Source organism: Arvicola amphibius, chromosome X (assembly GCF_903992535.2).
Source record: "Arvicola amphibius chromosome X, mArvAmp1.2, whole genome shotgun sequence".
NCBI classification, from domain to species: Eukaryota; Metazoa; Chordata; class Mammalia; order Rodentia; family Cricetidae; genus Arvicola; species Arvicola amphibius.
In genome coordinates, this window is record NC_052065.1 from 91830195 (window position 1) to 91848448 (window position 18254).

General features: G+C 40.3%; 1 protein-coding gene across 4 annotated transcripts in view; it reads left to right on the forward strand.

Annotated features, from left to right (window-relative positions):
• Mid2 (midline 2) overlaps nt 1–17948 on the forward strand; it is a 101573-nt gene extending 83625 nt beyond the window's left edge. For 3 of the 4 annotated variants that reach the window (XM_038316752.1, XM_038316753.1, XM_038316751.1), the window contains exons 7-10: nt 678–911; nt 11480–11641; nt 13091–13298; nt 13663–17948. In XM_038316752.1, the coding sequence (XP_038172680.1) occupies nt 678–911; nt 11480–11641; nt 13091–13298; nt 13663–14065 (1007 nt within the window). In that variant the 3' untranslated portion in view covers nt 14066–17948. The remainder of the gene's footprint in view (nt 1–677; nt 912–11479; nt 11642–13090; nt 13299–13662) is intronic. The other variant, XM_038316754.1, reaches the window with a different exon arrangement.
• The last annotated feature ends 306 nt before the right edge of the window (nt 17949–18254 follow it).

The window sequence follows — 18254 nt, forward strand, 5'->3', positions numbered from 1 at the left end:
CTAAAGACTACCCATGAAGAATACAAAGAAAGTAAAGGATGAAACCAGCTTGTTCAGAATGCTGGCTACTTTCAGGATTACTCAACGGTCATTTCTTGAGAAAAATCTACACACAATAACCTTGTTTGTAGCTATATCGTTACTATGTCAATGCGGCTATTACATGTTATCTATTTTATTCCAGACACTACATATTAATTTTGTATCATTATTTCTCATACCAAATCTATATGGTAATGCCCATTTTTACACTGGGAAATTCTTAATAATTAGCATTTAAATACTGTCAAATGTCTCAGAAAAGATTATTTTGAAATAAAAATAGGTTGAAATCCAAGTAACAAGAAAAAACTATTTTGCTTTGCTATCTACATACGTGCTTTTCCTGGCATTCTAGAAAGGTGGGGAAGTCATCGCAATTATAGTCTTACATAGTTGCCCAGAGTGGTTGGGGAGGCCTTGAGGTCTCAGTACAAAGCTTCAGTCAGCATGATTCTTGTCAAAGTTTGTTTATTAAGACACTTTCTCCAGAGCTGAGGGTGTTGCTCAGTAGTAATGTGCTTGTCTAGCATGGGCTTAATTCCGAAGACTGGAAAAAATAATACAATAACAAAAATTCCTACCTCTTCTGAAGAGACAAGGTATTTCCTTACCAGTTTCTTTATGTTTTTTTTCAGCCCCAAACCCACCATCTATCCGAGAAGAACTTTGTACCGCCTCCCATGACACCATTACAGTCCACTGGATCTCGGACGATGAGTTCAGCATCAGCTCCTATGAGCTTCAGTACACCATATTCACTGGCCAGGCTAACTTCATCAGTAAGTCATGGTGTAGTTGGGGCCTGTGGCCAGAGATAAGGAAATGTAAGGAAGCAGTAAGCTGCTCAAGACTGGCCGGTGCGCCACGAGGCAAGTGTTTGCAAGACATGTGAGGTTGTTTAGTATAGACTTTCATAGACAGTGTAAGCTCTCCAGGGTATTGTAAAACATTACTGGTGGCTGATAAGCCGGTTGTGTATTTTCTTGCTGGGTAGTCACTGTGATCAGTCATAATGGTTTATGTAATCCTTAGCCTTTTCTAAATCCATACCACTCCATTGATCCAAAGTGCTGTTCAATATTTGTTCCTGTAAGTCACCCCATTCCACATGTGTGAACCCCCCCCCTCTCTCTCTCTCTCTGCATCTCCTTCCATTTCATTATCATGATCAAATTATGTTCAAAGACCATTACTTCCTTTAATGTACCTATTTGTGTCTATGAACATGTAGATCAGTTTTATGCCCCTGTCATTCTTCTCTTTACTACTTCCACAAATAATTCCAGTAAATATAAAAACATGACAGAGCCAGATCAGTGGTTCATGCTGATAATCCCAACGTGAAGGAGGTTAAGGTAGCAGAATTGCAATGTCAAGACCTGTGTCAAAAAAAGCAAACAACAGACAGTATCCGTGGATCATAGTTAAAGATGCCCCAGAGGCTGCTCTTCAGCCCACCTGTTAACATGGTTTCGCCGTCTGCTGAACTAGAGCTAGACCAGGCACAGCAGGAACGTAACTGATTGACACTTAGTAGGCATTGAGCAGAAAGGTCCCCTCAGTTCACTGGAGGGAGGAGGCTGGGAGGAGAGGAAGCAAATGGAAACTGTAATGAGTCTTTTTCTGTCCTGCCAGACAACTCCCAAATAATGGCATGGAGACTTGTTATTAATTGTGAAAGCTTGGCCTTTAGCTTACTTGTTTGCAACTAGCTTTTACAACTTAAATTAGCCCATATTTTATTAATCCGCATTTTATCATGTGGCATTACCTCACTTCCATCTTGCACCTTCTGTTTCCTCTCCACTTCTCCTGGAGTCTCCCATGCCTTTTTTTTATCTCTTCCTCCTTTCTCTCTCTGCCCAGAAGTCCTGCCTCTACCTCTTGCCAGGTTCAGCTCTTTACTAAGCCAGTCGCAACAATATATCTTCACATAGTGTACAAACATCCCACAACAGGAAACAAAGCAGAATCAAAGCTGAATCCAAGCAGTTGCATTTGCAAAGCTGCACATTAATATTTTCTTTGACTTTGCACTTTGCGTTTATGTTCTTCTTCACAGACCAACATGAATAGACTCTTCCTTCACATAAACCCTCCTTATGGGCTTTCTTTTCTTATTTGGCGACAATTCATGGGCAGAATTCTGTTTTGTGACAGAAGTAGGGAGGAGAGATAAGGGGATTTTTGGGAATAAAACATTAAAAAATACTTGCCTCATGAGGCTCCAGTCTAAGGCACTTGGTTCAGTAGCCATATGTTCCTGGGCATCTCTTCAGATCATGAAGTCACAGGCTCTAAGACCTTACTATAAGTCTTCTCTTCCAGTTCACTCTGTAAGTTCTGGAAGCCCGTGTCAAAGACAGGAACTGTCCTTTCCCATCCTGATAGGAGAAGAACAATTATCTCCCAGAAACGGATAACAGGTCTGAGAAATGACAAGCCTAAAAACTGTCACCTCTGGTTTCAAAGCCAGAGTCCTTTGTAAATGGAGCATCTTAGAATTCTAATCTTTCCTTCTACCAGACAAGTAGATGTCTCTGCTTGAATGTTGCTAGTAGGGGCTTGCTCATTTTCATGAAAACAGTCCATTTGATTTTTGAGCAGCTGTACATTATTTCCAGTACTTTTTTGGAAGAGGCCCGTTTCTCTTGGTAAATAATAAGGACAGAAGTAAAGCTATGTGTGCATTCTGCTTTGCCATTCTCACGCTCTCATTTAGCCCTCAAATGCTATTCTAAAAGAGATTATATTTATTCCAATTTTATATGTGAAGATATTGCTTCTCAGGTTAAGTGAGTTTCCCAAGGACACAGAACTCCAAAACGATGGGGACAAGATCGGAACCTGGGACTGCCAGACTTCAAGCTTGATGTTCCTTAATTAATCATTTTGTGCCTCATTAAGAAACTTATTCCATCTTGTACATAACAGTTCTTCAGGCACTGGGAGTAACTCATATGTAACTACTAACGTTACGTTTTTATGACTCAGCATCTTTGGTTCTTTTGATGTTCCTAGTACAATGTGCTTTTCAGACCCTTTCTCAGCAAAGCATTCTTTTGATGGGTGATCTTCTGTCGGTTAAAGTGCTTTTCAAATGTGCTTTGTGTCCAAAGTGAACATAAGTACTCCAAACGTGGTTTGACTTCCCCAAAGGGTAGATGAATTATGTCTTTTTTTTTCTCCTCTGAGACAGGGTCTCTTGTAGTTCAGGCTGTCCTTGAATTTACTGTGTAGCAGAGAGTGACTTTGAACTTCTGACTCTTCTGTCACCACTGCCTGAGTGCTAGGATTATAGGAATTTACTATCACATCTGGTTTTATGTAGAGCTGGAGAAGGAATCTAGGGCTTTTCTTCATACTGGACAAACACTCTACCAACGCAGGTGTGGCCCCAGTCAATGGGGTATGTTTCTTCTGCATAAGTCGGTTCCCTCTTGTTCTGTACCTTTTTGGTAGCCACATTAACTACTGAATGTTCCCAAGCATAAACTTAACGAGAGTCCTATGTATGATAATTTCTATCTCCACTCAACTCAAACTCAACACCTTTGAATTTATGCCTATTACATCTTGTCTTGTTACCCTTGACTCTGTATCCCATCATGCCCAGATCCTCTTAGATCTGTTTTCTACTTTTCAGTACATTTGATTTTCCTCTCAGCCTGACATCTGTGCTTTCATACATTGGCAGAAAAGTTCAGTAGGATAGGCACAAGACCTTTGCAGCAAAAATTCAAATGGCAATGAGTAATTTTCTTACATGAGTCCTCTCTTTGTAGCCCTAGCTGGCCTGGAACTCACTGTGTAGACAAGGCTGATCTTGAACTCAGAGATTCCCTTTTCTCTGCCCCCTAGGTACTGGGATTAAAGGCAATGGGCAACCATTTTACTCGAAAGAACTATTAATGAAGACTCAGCACTCCAGTCCTATCAGTCAGTCAGGCCTGCCCCTGTTGAGTGAACACTAGTGCTGAGAGCTACTTTCTCTTGAGACATTTTTCACATTGTCATTATCTAGAAATCTCTTCCTTGCTCACTTGCTTGCTTCCTTGCTGCCCCCTTTCTCTTCTCCTCTCCCCTTCCTTTTTTTTGAGGCAGGAACCCTGGTTAACCTGGGGCTTATAGCAATTCTCTTACCTCAGACTCCCAGAGTAGTTATGTCAAAAGAGGTAGCTCTCCCTCCTTCTTAACTTTTCCCCTTTGTTTTGAGCTCTCCTACGACCTCTTCTAAGATTTACATGATCACAGACAATAAGGTTTCAGGTGAACGGGAATTCCAACAGGTGTTTGTCTTCCTGGTTACTCTGTTATCGTTCCAGTTCAGTGATTTTTGTATTACAAAGACAGTTGGACATAACCTCTGTCTGGTCAGGCGGTCTGGAGCACATCGCCACAAAGCTAGAACTTCATTTCTTTATCTTTCCACTGATTCAGCCGTCTCCACCACACATGTACGCATGTCCTGTTGCTAAAATTTTCCTATTTTGGCATTTCCCTGTAAATAAGGGCTGTGCTTTCATTACCATAATTTACTTGTAGGTCCCATCACACCAAGTCTTACTGAAAACCACAAAATCGTATATTTAGCTTCATAAACTCAGGAATGGTAGCGAGGGAGACAGTGCAGGGGGTAACGTGTGACCAGCTGAGTTCAGTTCCCGGCCCCTTTGTAAACACATCTCAGCCTGGTAGCACAGATGCAATGGCGGTGCTAGGGAGGTAGAAATGGGTAGATCCCTGAGGCTTGCTGGCCAGACAGCCTAGCCTCCTGGATTAGTTCCAAGGCAGTGAGAGGCTGTCTCAGAAAAAAAGACAGTGCATGAGGCTTGACACCCAGGCTTGTCTTCTGGCCTTTCTGGCCTACACACACACTCATACACACACACACACACACACACACACACACACACACACACACAGATGCACATGCGCGTGCACGCACACATACCATATGTGTGTGCACACAAACAAAATAGGAATCATTTCAAAATTAAAAAATTGCAATACTAACACAAAGAACACCCTGTACTGCTTACCCGTATTGGCATGCTGTTGCTATTTTACCCTCATCTGTTCCCACTATCTCTGTATTTCCCTAACCATTTGAGAGTAAATTTGCATCTATCACTTCTTTTCACCCCCTAAATTCTTCAATGTACATTTCCCAAAAGGAAATGCTCTTTCCACTTGATAGTTTTTGTATTTGACAATTTCATACACGTAAGCAGAGTATTGCGATTGCTCTTACTCACACCCTCTAATTTAGTTCACATCTCTGTCCACTCCCTTCATCCTGGTGAGGGCCTTTCCCAGAATCCTAACTTTTGGTTTTGTTTTGCGATCCATTTCGTTTAACAAGAGACGTCTGTCTGACCATTAGATTGGAATTGTTCATCTAAACCCTGTGGGGGCATTAGCGGGTATATACCTTAAGGCAGTGATGACCTCTCTCCCTGAATCGGTCAGTATCAAATAGTTTACCAGCGAAGGCTGATAACTTCCTGAACCTTTCCTCCACACACGTCTGACTGGTGATAGGCCCATCCTTTTGTTGTTTTGTTTTTGGATTTGTTATTTATTTATGTTTATTTTGTGCATATGAGTGTTAGCCTGAACCTATGCGTGTGCTCCATTCCTGCTGTTCCTGAAGCCAGAAGAAGGCGGGAATTCCCCTAGATCCGCTGTTACAAAGAGTCAGGAGCTCTGACAGGCCCATTCTTATGCAGACTCGCTGCAGGCATCCACACCTGCTGAGTTCTTGTTGCACTCACTGAGTTTTGCTTGCAAGGAAGATGGCAAGTCACAGCCCTGTTCCCTATCTTCTGGCTCTTACATTATTTCTGACCCCTCTTCTCCATAGTTGCCTAACCCTTTATACATCTGTCAACTTTAAGAAACTTCATATCAGAGGTATGTGGATCTCTGTGAGTTCAAGGCTAGCCAGGAATACATGGTGAGATTCTGTCTCAAAAAAAAAATTTAACAACCACATAATACTTTTATATAACTCTCCATTTGCATTCCAGGTTTGATAATTAATTTAATAATATTCATTCTAATCTATAAAAAGCCCAGCATTGACTTTGATAATCTAGGATTTAACATTACATTTAATTATTGTATATTGGACTTTCTTTAGCCTGGCAGGCTTCCTCAGTCCTTCTTTGTCTTTAATAATCCTTGCTGTTTAAAACAGTGCCCATTTTCTAGGTGTGGTAGTACACATCAGTAATTCCAGGTGGAGGATTATAGCTCAAGACCACCTAGGCTACATAGCACGTCTGTCTCTTCTCACATGTTTCTTAATTTGGATTTATCTGATACTTCCTCACAGTTATATTCAGGCCATGTGTTCCTTGCTGGAATAATGTGTAGATGATAGAATATAATAATAACAGTATAGGATATCATATCTGGATACACGCAATGCCCATTTACATTACATTCTTGGTACTAATTTTGATTATCTGACCATTATGTTACCTGACTCATTAAAATTATGTATTTCTGTTTTTTATGCTACCAGTAAGCAATCTGTATGGTGATGCTTTAACCCCCCCCCAAAAAATCCTGCTTCTTCATCAAACCCATCTCAGCCCACTCTTACCCCCAGCTAGGCATCAACTGATACCTATACAGTCTTCATATGATGATTGTGAAATGACTGGCTTCTCGCTGCACACTCTGTCCCACACTCACAAATTGTCACTCAATATTCTTCTGTGTAGCAAGAGCCTCTCTGTTTCATCTTTTTTATTTATTCATCAGCGGAGACTTGTGGATGCATTTTCATCAATAATTTAGAATTCCTTAGTACCTTCATTTTTCTTATGTAAATGTCCCGGATTTAGCCAGTGAGAGCCCTTCAAGGCAACCCCAGGGTTTGTGTGATATTCTTCTATTCCTTTTGTGAGCATTTTGTTTTGCTTTCTGGCCTAACAAAAAATACTGATGACTCTTTTTAACTTTATGCTGTCCAGACCTTCAAGTCAGCTATTTTTCCAGGAGCCCTGGTTACTTTTAGTAAGACAATTATATTAGAAAGTAAAACCTTAGTAATACACACACACACACACACACACACACACACACACACACACACACGCTCACGTCATATACTAAATTGTCACTCTTCTGTTGCTGTGATAAAGGACCATGACAAAGGCAACTTCCAGAAGAGTTTCTTTGGGTTTATGGTTCCAGTGGCTTAGATGTCTATGATGTCATCGATCTAGAGCCTATGAAGGCATAGTTAGGGTATAGCAGCAGGAGCATCAGGCTGATAACTCACATCTTGAACCGAAACAGGAAGCAGAAAGACTGAACTATGAATGGCATATGGCTTTTAAAAACCTCAGGGACATATTTCTTCCAGTCACACCTCCTAAACCTATCCACACAGTCCTACCAACTAGAGATCGAGTATCCAAGCATCTGAGTGTATGGAAAGCATTCTCATTAAAACTGCCACATATACATATGTATATAATCTACATATGTGCACATCTGTATATATATGTGGAAGTATGAATAATTGCCTGTTAGTATCCAGGTGGGATTGGTTTACATGACCTGTTGAGGATCCCAGAATCTTTCAAGACTCAAATTCCTACATAAAATAGTGTAGTGTTTGCATACAATCTATAACCATCTTCCTATATACTTTAAATCATTTGTAGACTATATTGCTTCATAAAGTATAAATTCTATAAACAGTTATTCTATTGTTTAGGGAATAGTATGAAAAAAGACTATACATATTCTATGCAGATATACTTTAGAAAACTGTGTTTAGCCTCAATCATCTTGGCATATGCAGGGAAGCTATACCTGAGGTTGAGAAATCATGAATTTGAGGACAGTCTATTTCTATATAGGGGATTTCAAGCTAGCCTGGGCTACATGGTAATGTCCTGTCTCCAATCTTTAAATCTATAGTTTGTTGGGGCTGGAAAGACAGCCCAGGGATGAAGAGTACTAGCTGTTTCTACTGAGGACCTAGCATAATTTTCCAGCACTCACATGGAAGCTCACAACTGTCTGTAACTCCAGTTCCAGGGGATTTACACTCTCTTCTAGTCTCTGTGGGTACTGCATACACTTGATGCACGCACACACACACACACACACACACACACACACACACACACAACACTCATAAAATAAAAATAAATCTTTTTTTTTTTTTCTTTTTTCTTTTTTTGGTTTTTCGAGACAGGGTTTCTCATCTTTTTTTTTTTTTTTTTTTAAAAAAAAAAAAAACACCTTAAAAATCTGCTGGGTCGTGGTGGTGCACACCTTTAATCCCAGCACTCGGGAGGCAGAGCAGGTCTCTGTGAGTTCAAGGCCAGCCTGGTCTATAGAGTGAGTTTTAGGAGAGGCTACACAGAGAAACTCTATCTTAAACCTCCCTCCCCCCAAAAATCTGTAGTTGATCCAATCCTTGATTGCAAAACCCACAGATAAAGAGGGCTAACTGTAAATATTTTAGAAGTCACACAGTGTTGTGTGAGAGGCTTTTGCTGAACACACACACACACACACACACACACACACACACACACACACACACACAGAGAGAGAGAGAGAGAGAGAGAGAGAGAGAGAGAGAGAGAGAGAGAGAGAGAGAGAGAGAGAGCTCTACCTATCCCAGAAAGGGAACTCAAAATAGACAAAAATCCAACTTGCTGCACCACTGTGTTATTATTGGAATAGCTTATAAGAATATGGGTAAAAAGTTACTTGAAAAAGCAGGGATAGCTCAAAAAAGCAACTTTATCACCAAAAATCCCACTGCCACATGGGTCATGGTTTAGGAAATTTGCAGCCCTGGAGCTCTCAGCAGCAGTTTGCAAGGGGTTCAGTGGTTTCTCCTCCTTACCTTGGCTGCTCCAAGTCTCCTCCCCCAGCAGTTGTTTACTCCTTCTGGAAAACTGGGGGAGGGGCCTTAGAGAATCTTCCAAGTGTCATTTTCCCAGAGGTGTGATGGCTTTGTTTACCTCCTGGGTCTCATGAACCTCCTGCCTTCTCCTGGAGGGAAAGTTTGAACGAGGGGGACATTGTCGGACATCCTGCAGCCACATCAAGTTCGCTCCATTCTCATTCATCACCACAAGCTCCTTCTTGCTTTCTCTCATTCCCTATGCTGCATGCTCTTTTCTCCACGGTGAGACTCTTGGGTCTCAACAGCATCAGTGTGTACTTGCTCAGTCCTGTCATGTGTCTATCATATTTTTAGAATTGATTTGCTCGGGGGGCTGAGGATGTAGCTGCCTGGAGGAGCACTTGAACAGTTCTCCCCTCAACTGTAATTTTTTATGGTCATTATTCCTTTAAGATGCAGTGGGTTTAACTTGTTTCAGTTTGCCTTTGATCTCATGTTTCCTATTTTTTTATTGATTTAATTTTAACCTTATGAATTGATATGTATTTTTCAAATTTGAAATTAAAATTTATTGATTTAGTTTTAATGAAAAGTTCCTTAAAAGAGAAAATATGCTTAAAAAGTATACTCAGAGAATTGTCCTTTTCTCTGGTATCCCTTTTACCTTTGTAAGTGGCCAAATTTGTTATTTTCTAGGTTATACTTACTGTGGTTATTGTTTTTGTAAATCCAAGAAAATGTAATATGATTTATTATTTCTATTTCCCTTGAAAATACTATATATTATATATATGGTCTTTTATAATTAGGGTTTTTCAGTTGGCTGTATTTCCTGGAAATAATTCTCCGTCAGCTTGTAGAGACCATCCTCCTTGCTCTTTTTAAAAAATAGCTACATGGTACTTCACTGTGAAAAAATACTTGTAGCTGCTTTTTAAAAAACTTTTGGGAGACCCTGTAGTATCCTCTTTGTGATAAAAGTTGTGTGGTTTGTTGCTCATACTGTCCAATGATAACAGTTAGGCCACAGCTTTGTTCTAACCCTTCTCCTTTTTCAATAAGTCATTTACTATCTCAACCAAGTCGGGCTATTTCTCTAGTATATCTTTTTGTTTCCTATTATGATGTTTGTTTGTCTGTTTGGTTTTTATTTGATGTTTTGAGATGGCCTTGGCTGAGCTTAGAAATTGTTCTATAGCTGAGGCTGCCCGTTAGCTCATTGATCTTCCTGCCTTTACTTCTGAGGCGCTGGGATTACAGGTATACCACTGTGCCCAGTTTATGTCTTGCTTTCTAGTTCTAATTTAGGCCTTTTCTACCTAACCTCAAATTAATTTTAAGTCTCCTGATCAGATCCCTTGTAAAGTAGTCATAACACGATATCTAATTTCTAATCTCACTAAGTCCTTCATTAGAGGCATATTATAATGACTAAATTTTGTCTTCATTTTCCTTGTCCTTTCGTCTCCATTTTCAAATAGAATTGTGTTTTAAAATGGTATACCAATTGAGAAACATAACAGTGGAGAGAAAGAAAAAATAATAATCAACAGAATAGATTCATTTTCCTGAAAGCTAGCCAAATGCTTGCTTTTAATCACATATATTTCCCTCCTGTTTAAGTTAATATTTGTAACCTAAATATTATTTTCAAAAGCAAAAGCATTCTTGAGACCCTTTTCCATGCTTGGAAAGAAAAAAATCTTTGGGACAGTAATGTAATTGTGGACCACATGACCCCAGAAGAATACGGGAATCAAGCCATGAAGAGCTAAAAGCCTGTCCTATCAGAGCAAGCAGATTATGCCCTGGTTTGTCATGTCATCTTGACTTCTTTTGGAGTCCAGAAATTTTTGGAAAGGACGGGTGCAGATGAGTTGGGAAAGCAGAGTAGTATAGCTCTGAAAATCTCACTATTGTACAGGGACAAAGGCTATATTTGGCCATTCGCCAACCCCCTCCCCACCACACCCAGTGATACAGTGCACAGATCACTGGTGTAGGAGAAAAAGACCACAGGGTTCTACTTTGAGCACCATCTATGACCACAGGCGAGTCACTTTCCTTCCATCCTTGTTTGCCCTGTGAAATGAAGGAAAGTCATGCCTAGGTGTCCTTTCTGCTCAGAGCTTTCATGTTGCTGAGCTCTGTACAGGAACTTTTCTGTTCCTGCAAGGCCGGGCTGAGTTTGCACAGAAACAGACTTTATTAATAAAGATCCAGAAGGCCCATAACTGTGAGGATTCTACCATTTGGAATAGTGCCCATTCTTGTGTTCTTTGGCAAAAAAAAAAATTATATAAATTAGCTTTGGTCAGTGGTTGCTAGATGACAGAAGCCTGGCACAAGTCTAAGTGTGTGGCAAATAAATAAATAATGGAATCATAAGTACTGGTTCATCTCATTATATCTTTCAAGGCTCAGAAGAAACAAAATGAATTCACATCGGTGGGTTATGATTGATTCTCAATGTTTTTTGTTGTTGTTGCTTTAATCCTAGGTTTTTTACCTATTGATTGATGCCTTCATTTTCCTCCCACTTCACAGGCCTGTATAATTCAGTGGATAGCTGGATGATTGTGCCCAACATTAAACAGAACCATTACACAGTGCATGGCCTCCAGAGTGGGACACGCTACATCTTTATTGTGAAAGCCATAAATCAAGCGGGCAGCCGGAACAGCGAACCCACCAGACTGAAAACGAACAGTACGTTGTAGAGATTCTAGAAGGAAAGACTCATTTTCCTCTCTGGGCCAGGGAGGACAATTAGCCTGAGAGACTCCCATAGTAATGTGTGAGAACAGTGCCACTGGGTGGGGGAGCTTCACTGGTGTACTTTGTGTATGCGATTTGCTGGCGCCCACAGGTGTTTGTGGACTAAGATATAGAGAATCGTGTGTGGCTTGGAAAGAAGTTAGGGAAGGGTTTGTATCTCCCTTCCACCTCTGTCTCCCATCTTAAAGAGTACTATTTATGATGGTCTACAAAGCTGTACCACAGAGAAGCCGTATCTGTTAGGAATGCTCTTGATCACAACTGATGGAGTTTAACAGGCATTTTGCAGTAGCTTAAGTGAACAGTGATTTTTGTTTGTTTGTCTGTCTGTTTTTTAACTGCCTGTCTATATTGCAAGAAGTTTGAAGGCAGCCTGTTCATGGCTAGTATAGCAGCTCTGAGATCTCGTGGAAGGCTGGAGCTCCTTCTTTATGTCTTTGTTTATCCACAAGGTCACCAGGTAGCCAGTGCAGCTGCTGATGCCCTGTTTCCCTTAAGACAGGAAGAAGAAGAGAAAGTTGGTAATCTTTTAATCAAGAAAACAGAAGCTTAACTGGACATTTCTTCCAATCTGTTTGACTTCAGCTTCCTTCTTATTAGCTATCCTTAGTAGCAGGAAGACTGAGTAAGAGAGAAAGATATAAGAAAGTGGCTCTGTGTTAGTACGTGGTGTCTGCCACAGAAGCCTATTGTATACTAACGCTCTTGCCGCACCCAGGACCTGGGCCCCGGGACAGTGTTTTTGTCGTATGGTTGTGACTTGCTGCAGTGAAGCACATGCGATCTCTCATCTCATCGAGGATGGAGCAGCCACTGTAGCAAAGTTGCCAGATTCTATGCACACCCCAATTTCAAGAAAACCATCATCTCCTGTTACTGAGCTCTTCTCGGTTTCTTTCCTTTTCTGAGCAATTGCCTCATTAACACAGAGACTTTCCTACCTCAACCTTTGCAACACTCTTTAAAATCTACCCAAATCCCAACCCACTCACTGAAATAACTAAAGCGCCAACCATATTTGAGGATGTGAGACTTTGCGTGGTCCCTTTTAATTTCATAATGCATGATGGGAACACTTTACTAGCTCCCATGTGCTTGGAATATGGCTTCCAGCAAAAGGCTGATACGAGAGACGATCATTTTTCACAGAGAGGGAAAATAATGCCTGCATGAAGGCTATTTTGGCAAGGGGAGGGGAACTTATAGTCAAATTGTGTCATCTTGCCTGCTTCCTTAAGATAATCCAAACTGCAGCTGACTTGCCCTCACCCGAGGATCAACATCATATTGAGGCTCCTCTGTTAATGATGATCCCAGAGGGAAAAGGCACAGTTCTTAAATGCTTTATCATACCCCCCCCCTTTCCTCTACCTTTTTCAGGCCAACCCTTTAAACTAGATCCCAAAATGACTCACAAGAAGTTGAAGATCTCCAATGATGGGTTGCAGATGGAGAAGGACGAAAGCTCTCTGAAGAAAAGCCATACCCCGGAGAGATTTAGTGGAACGGGGTGTTATGGGGCAGCAGGAAATATATTCATTGACAGTGGCTGCCACTACTGGGAGGTGGTCATGGGTTCTTCAACATGGTGAGTGGATATTTTTTTCTTTCCTCCCCCCATCTTCTCTGCCGTTAGGTTCCCAGGAGATTCATTTCCACAGCACAACTAAAATACCAATAAGTCAAAGTTAAGATGTATGCAATAGGAACCAGTCCTAGAAAATTTGGCTGGCTTTAAAAAGATAAAATCATGGGAAATATAGTGAGCTAGGCGACAGGAAATGATGTATCACTGTAATTGCTGGCTTTGCAAGCTCCAGTGATGTTATCATTATGTATGCAAATGTAATTTTTTAAACGAACAAGCACACAGTCACTCATAAGTCCTAAAGAACAGCTGTCACAACTCATATCATTCCTAAGTATTTTTCTGTCTTCCCCCATGGTCTCAGGTATGCAATTGGTATTGCCTACAAATCAGCCCCGAAGAATGAGTGGATTGGCAAGAATGCCTCCTCCTGGGTCTTCTCGCGGTGCAATAGTAACTTCGTGGTGCGGCATAACAACAAGGAAATGCTGGTGGATGTGCCCCCACAGCTGAAGCGCCTCGGTGTCCTCTTGGATTATGACAACAACATGCTGTCTTTCTATGACCCGGCTAACTCTCTCCATCTCCACACTTTCGATGTGACCTTCATTCTTCCAGTTTGTCCAACGTTCACAATCTGGAACAAATCCCTAATGATCCTGTCTGGCTTGCCTGCCCCAGATTTTATTGATTATCCTGAGCGGCAGGAATGCAACTGCAGGCCTCAAGAATCCCCCTATGTGTCCGGGATGAAAGCTTGCCATTAAGTGTCAAGAGAGCATGTAATTCACTGGCTCTCCAGTTCTGCACTCTTCCCCTCTTAAGCCTCCATTAGTGTTCCATATGAGATACAAAATAAAGTTCATTGGAAGCACCCGTCCTAAATAACTAGATATTGTAGATTTAATTTTTGTGCATTAAAGCTTATGTTTGAATTTATGTATTGAGTTACTCAGAACAAATTATCTGAATAGTCTGGGTTCATGCCGCTGGGGAAGAATTTTAGAGACTATCTCTGTCATCATTGGAGAATGAAAATTTCCTGGGGATCTGGGAGTATAAATGATACTGGAAGGAATTAGCCTTTCTAGCAGTGGCTAGTTTGACCAGGTAGAATTTGCACAGTGTCTAATTATTGCATAGTATATGCTAATAAACTAACAATCGAGGTGTTATGAGAATACCATACATGTGTATATATAATATATAAAATGACTGAATTCATTTTATGAGCAAAATGACATAGTTCATTTTATCTATTACATATATACAATAAATCTTCATTTGCTCGTTTAAGTGAGAAACATATTGAGAAGGAAAATAAATTATACTGTCCTTTCTTATTCCCGAGATGAAACATCACAGTAGACTGACATTGTTCTCTTCCTCCCTTTGTAGCCTTCCTTTCTCCCCTCTTGTCACACGTACAAACACATGCGATCACAACACAGGAAGTGAGAAGAGCTCTTGGTTAGATTAGGAGAGATCTGTGGACAAGATGATATAAGAGATGCGAATGCTGCATTGAAAATTGACTCCAGTAGAAGTGTGCCATGTAGCATAATTTCATTAATATTATTTAAGAGAGATCTATTTGAATTATTAAAAATTGTCATAGAATATTTCAAAGAAATATAGTTTTGTTACTCTCAAATACATAGTTATTAGACTTAAGCTAAAAAAAATAGAGTTCCTTAATGGGGTTTCTTCAGAACTCGCCTTACTTGGTCAGTAAGAATAGTGTTACAGGTTCAACAGCTCTATGAATACAAATGCATTTTCAGATGGAGCACTCCTGAAATGCTATTTTCCTTGATAGGATCAATACTCATTCTTTTGTGATTTTGTTTACGTTATTCACTCGCTCAGCATCCCCTTCATGACAAATAGCACAAATCCCATCCTACTTTTCACCAGACTAGTTAAAGGAAATTGAGCTTCATGGCCTGTGATTTCATCAATTATTTTGCAGAGATTGGAAATGCCAGAGAAATAGAGTCTTCTCCCAGGAGCAAAGTCCACTCCTTGGTAGTCGTAAAGTGATTACGGCTGTGTGACCGTAAAGTGACAGTAGTAGCCATTACCTGGATTGTGTGTAGCCTCGATGCAGTGTCAAATGTTTGCCCCTCTTTCTACCAACATGGCAGATTCTTATTAATTTGTTCAATGAACTGTTAGATGCCACACTACAACTGCAAGAGTGCACATATTACTAAAATTCAGTCCTTGCTGCCAAATGACTCACTCTTATGCATACGAGACAACATACCACTGTAAAGCTCACCTAATAACACTTATGGAGTGTTTGCTATCTACCATGAAAAGCAAGATCAGTGGCCAGACAAAAGGAAGGCTCAGATTTACAAGTCAAGTGGCAAAGTCAGTTTCTTTGACTTTAAATATCATATGTACTTTATGGCTCATCAGGGAATGGGCAACCTCGGTACAGCTCAGCAGTGCTGGTAACAAGCTCATGGTATTAGAAGGCTCTCAGACTTGAGATTGAGATAGTCCTAGCTTCTCTGCCAGTTAACTAGCAGTGTGACCTCAGGAAAGCACTTGTCTGAGCCTGTTTCCTCTTCTGTAAAATGATTCTATTTTATAAGGCTGGTGCGAAGGTTTATAAAGGTAGTGTGTATCAGTTGCCTAGCACGGCACCTGGCATCCTCTATGTGCGCCACCAACATACCCAACACTAGTCATTTGGTTTTTGTGCCCTTTTAAGTTTTAGTTCTAGGAACAAAGCTTTATTCCCCATTCTACTTTAGACTGCAGCCTGGGACTACCTTTCCCTCAGCTAACTAGTGTCCTCCCAAACTGGCATATGTGGCCCTCTGGGGCACTCCCCTGGCACACTGAGCACACCCTCTCAGCAATAATCACATTGTATGATACTATTTCTCAGAATGTCATTTTCAGAAGGCCATCCTCAGAAGACCCATTTTAGAACCACCCTCTGTGATTTGTTCCTTGAAACAATTGATGCTTGGCTTGGCCCTTACTCCTGATATATTTAATTACATTATCTGGGAACATAAAAAAATACTTAGATTTGTGACAAACGTCTCAGGTTATTCTGATTCACACAAAAGTTTAATGTATAATAATTCTCTTCCCGGCTAGAGTGGGAATAGCTTGAGGGTAAAGACCGTGGCTTTTGTTGTTCCTGTAATTTTAAGACCCAGCACAGTGTCTGGAACAAAGTAGTTGCCTGACTAATGTTTGTTGAAAGAATGTGTGAATGAACAAATGAATAATCAAAATTGCTCTGTTTGACTGTAATGTACGTTAGTGGTATTTGTTATTCTTGGGCAAGTTGGTTACTTCTTTAGTTTGTATTGATATTAGTTTGTAAATGTACAAATGAACATTGTTCCAAATTGGCAGTTATCATGGAGAATTGTCTTTGGAGCATGTGGTACCATTTTCCCAATAGCATTTCATGTTTTCATGAACTTCAATGAACCGTATTGTTCTTTGAAGGTAGATTTAAGTTTTCATTACAGGCAGAGTTAAGCCTACTGAAATAGGCTACTGAAATATAAACTGGGAAATTAAATAGGGTTTGTGGTAAGCAATGAAGCCTGACTCTGAAATCCCAACTTCTGAGGCACGTAATTGAAATGCCTTCCAAGAAACAACGTGGTGACGAATCACTCAGAGGGCTATGATGGGTCCCAGATATTTACTTCAGTAAACTTAAGGACTTTCATAAAATACTGGCAATGGCAGGGACCAGAGGCTACCTCTAGCTAAAGCCAGTTGCACAAACAGAACATGACCTACATTTAACATCATAAGGAAATGTGATTCCATAAACGTGGTCATTGTTGCTTTACTTGATCTAACTATTCAGAACTTTTTCTCCTAGAGAATTATTTTCTGTCTGCAATTTATGCTTGTTTCCACTTTTTCTATTGTCTTGTTGAAGAAAGCACAAAATAAAGCTAAGCTTGTTTTGAGAATACAGAAGAAATTTTAATGCCACATTGATGTTCTTGCTACTTGTAAGAGTAACTGCATCTGGCTGTGTTATTATGTAATTCCATTGTGTGTCTTTGGATGCAGTGAAGTTCATATTGCAACAAAAATCACTTTTACATGCTTTTCAGCTCAAGCATTCTAGGTGAATCCTCTCAGCTTCCATGGTTTACATATTTGTATATGACTACCTGGATGGATCAATTCATGGATGGACTTTTAAGTAAGCTCAGATGCTGAAACTCCTTTCTTTCAAGGAATGGAGAATGTGAGGCAGGTAGACATAAACCACTCCCACAATTATTTGTAGCTCCTGAAGCCAATTCCAGCCTGAGAGCCACTGGGCTGTATTTGGCTGTGCATTACAAGTTGGTCAGACTTATTGCCATCAGGTCAGGCAAAACTGCCTTTTATGGTGTGGTCTGCCAGCTTCAGAAATATGCTGTGTTATTGTTATTGGCTAGAATATTTATTAGACTATTGTTGGACTATTTTTTATCAAATGCTTTACCCCAGGCTTGTTTGTACTGGGAGCTCTGGACGAATAGTGTCTCTCCTAGTAACAGAAACATGAGCATCTGTGGATTACACAGTCTCACCCCTCTCTAAAGATCCCAACCCATCCAAAATGCTATATTATGAATTAAATAAATATATATGTATTCATGAGTTGTTGGATGTCTCTCATTGCAGTTTATTGGGGAAAAGACTAAACAAAAGATGGTCATGAGTTCCCAGAACTAGGTATGTGGCTCAGGGAGGTGTGTGTGTATGTGTGTGTGTGTGTGTGTGTGTGTGTTGTGTGTGTGCACTAATAATCATGTAATTGGTAGAGATCTCAGTAAGTAAAGATCTATGAGGTTTTAAATTTGAGGTCCAATTATGAAGACTTTGGTTTTAGGAGAAGACTATAGTCAAAACATCTAAAGAAATAAAGATCTAAGGTCCATGATTCATGAATCACAAACATGATTC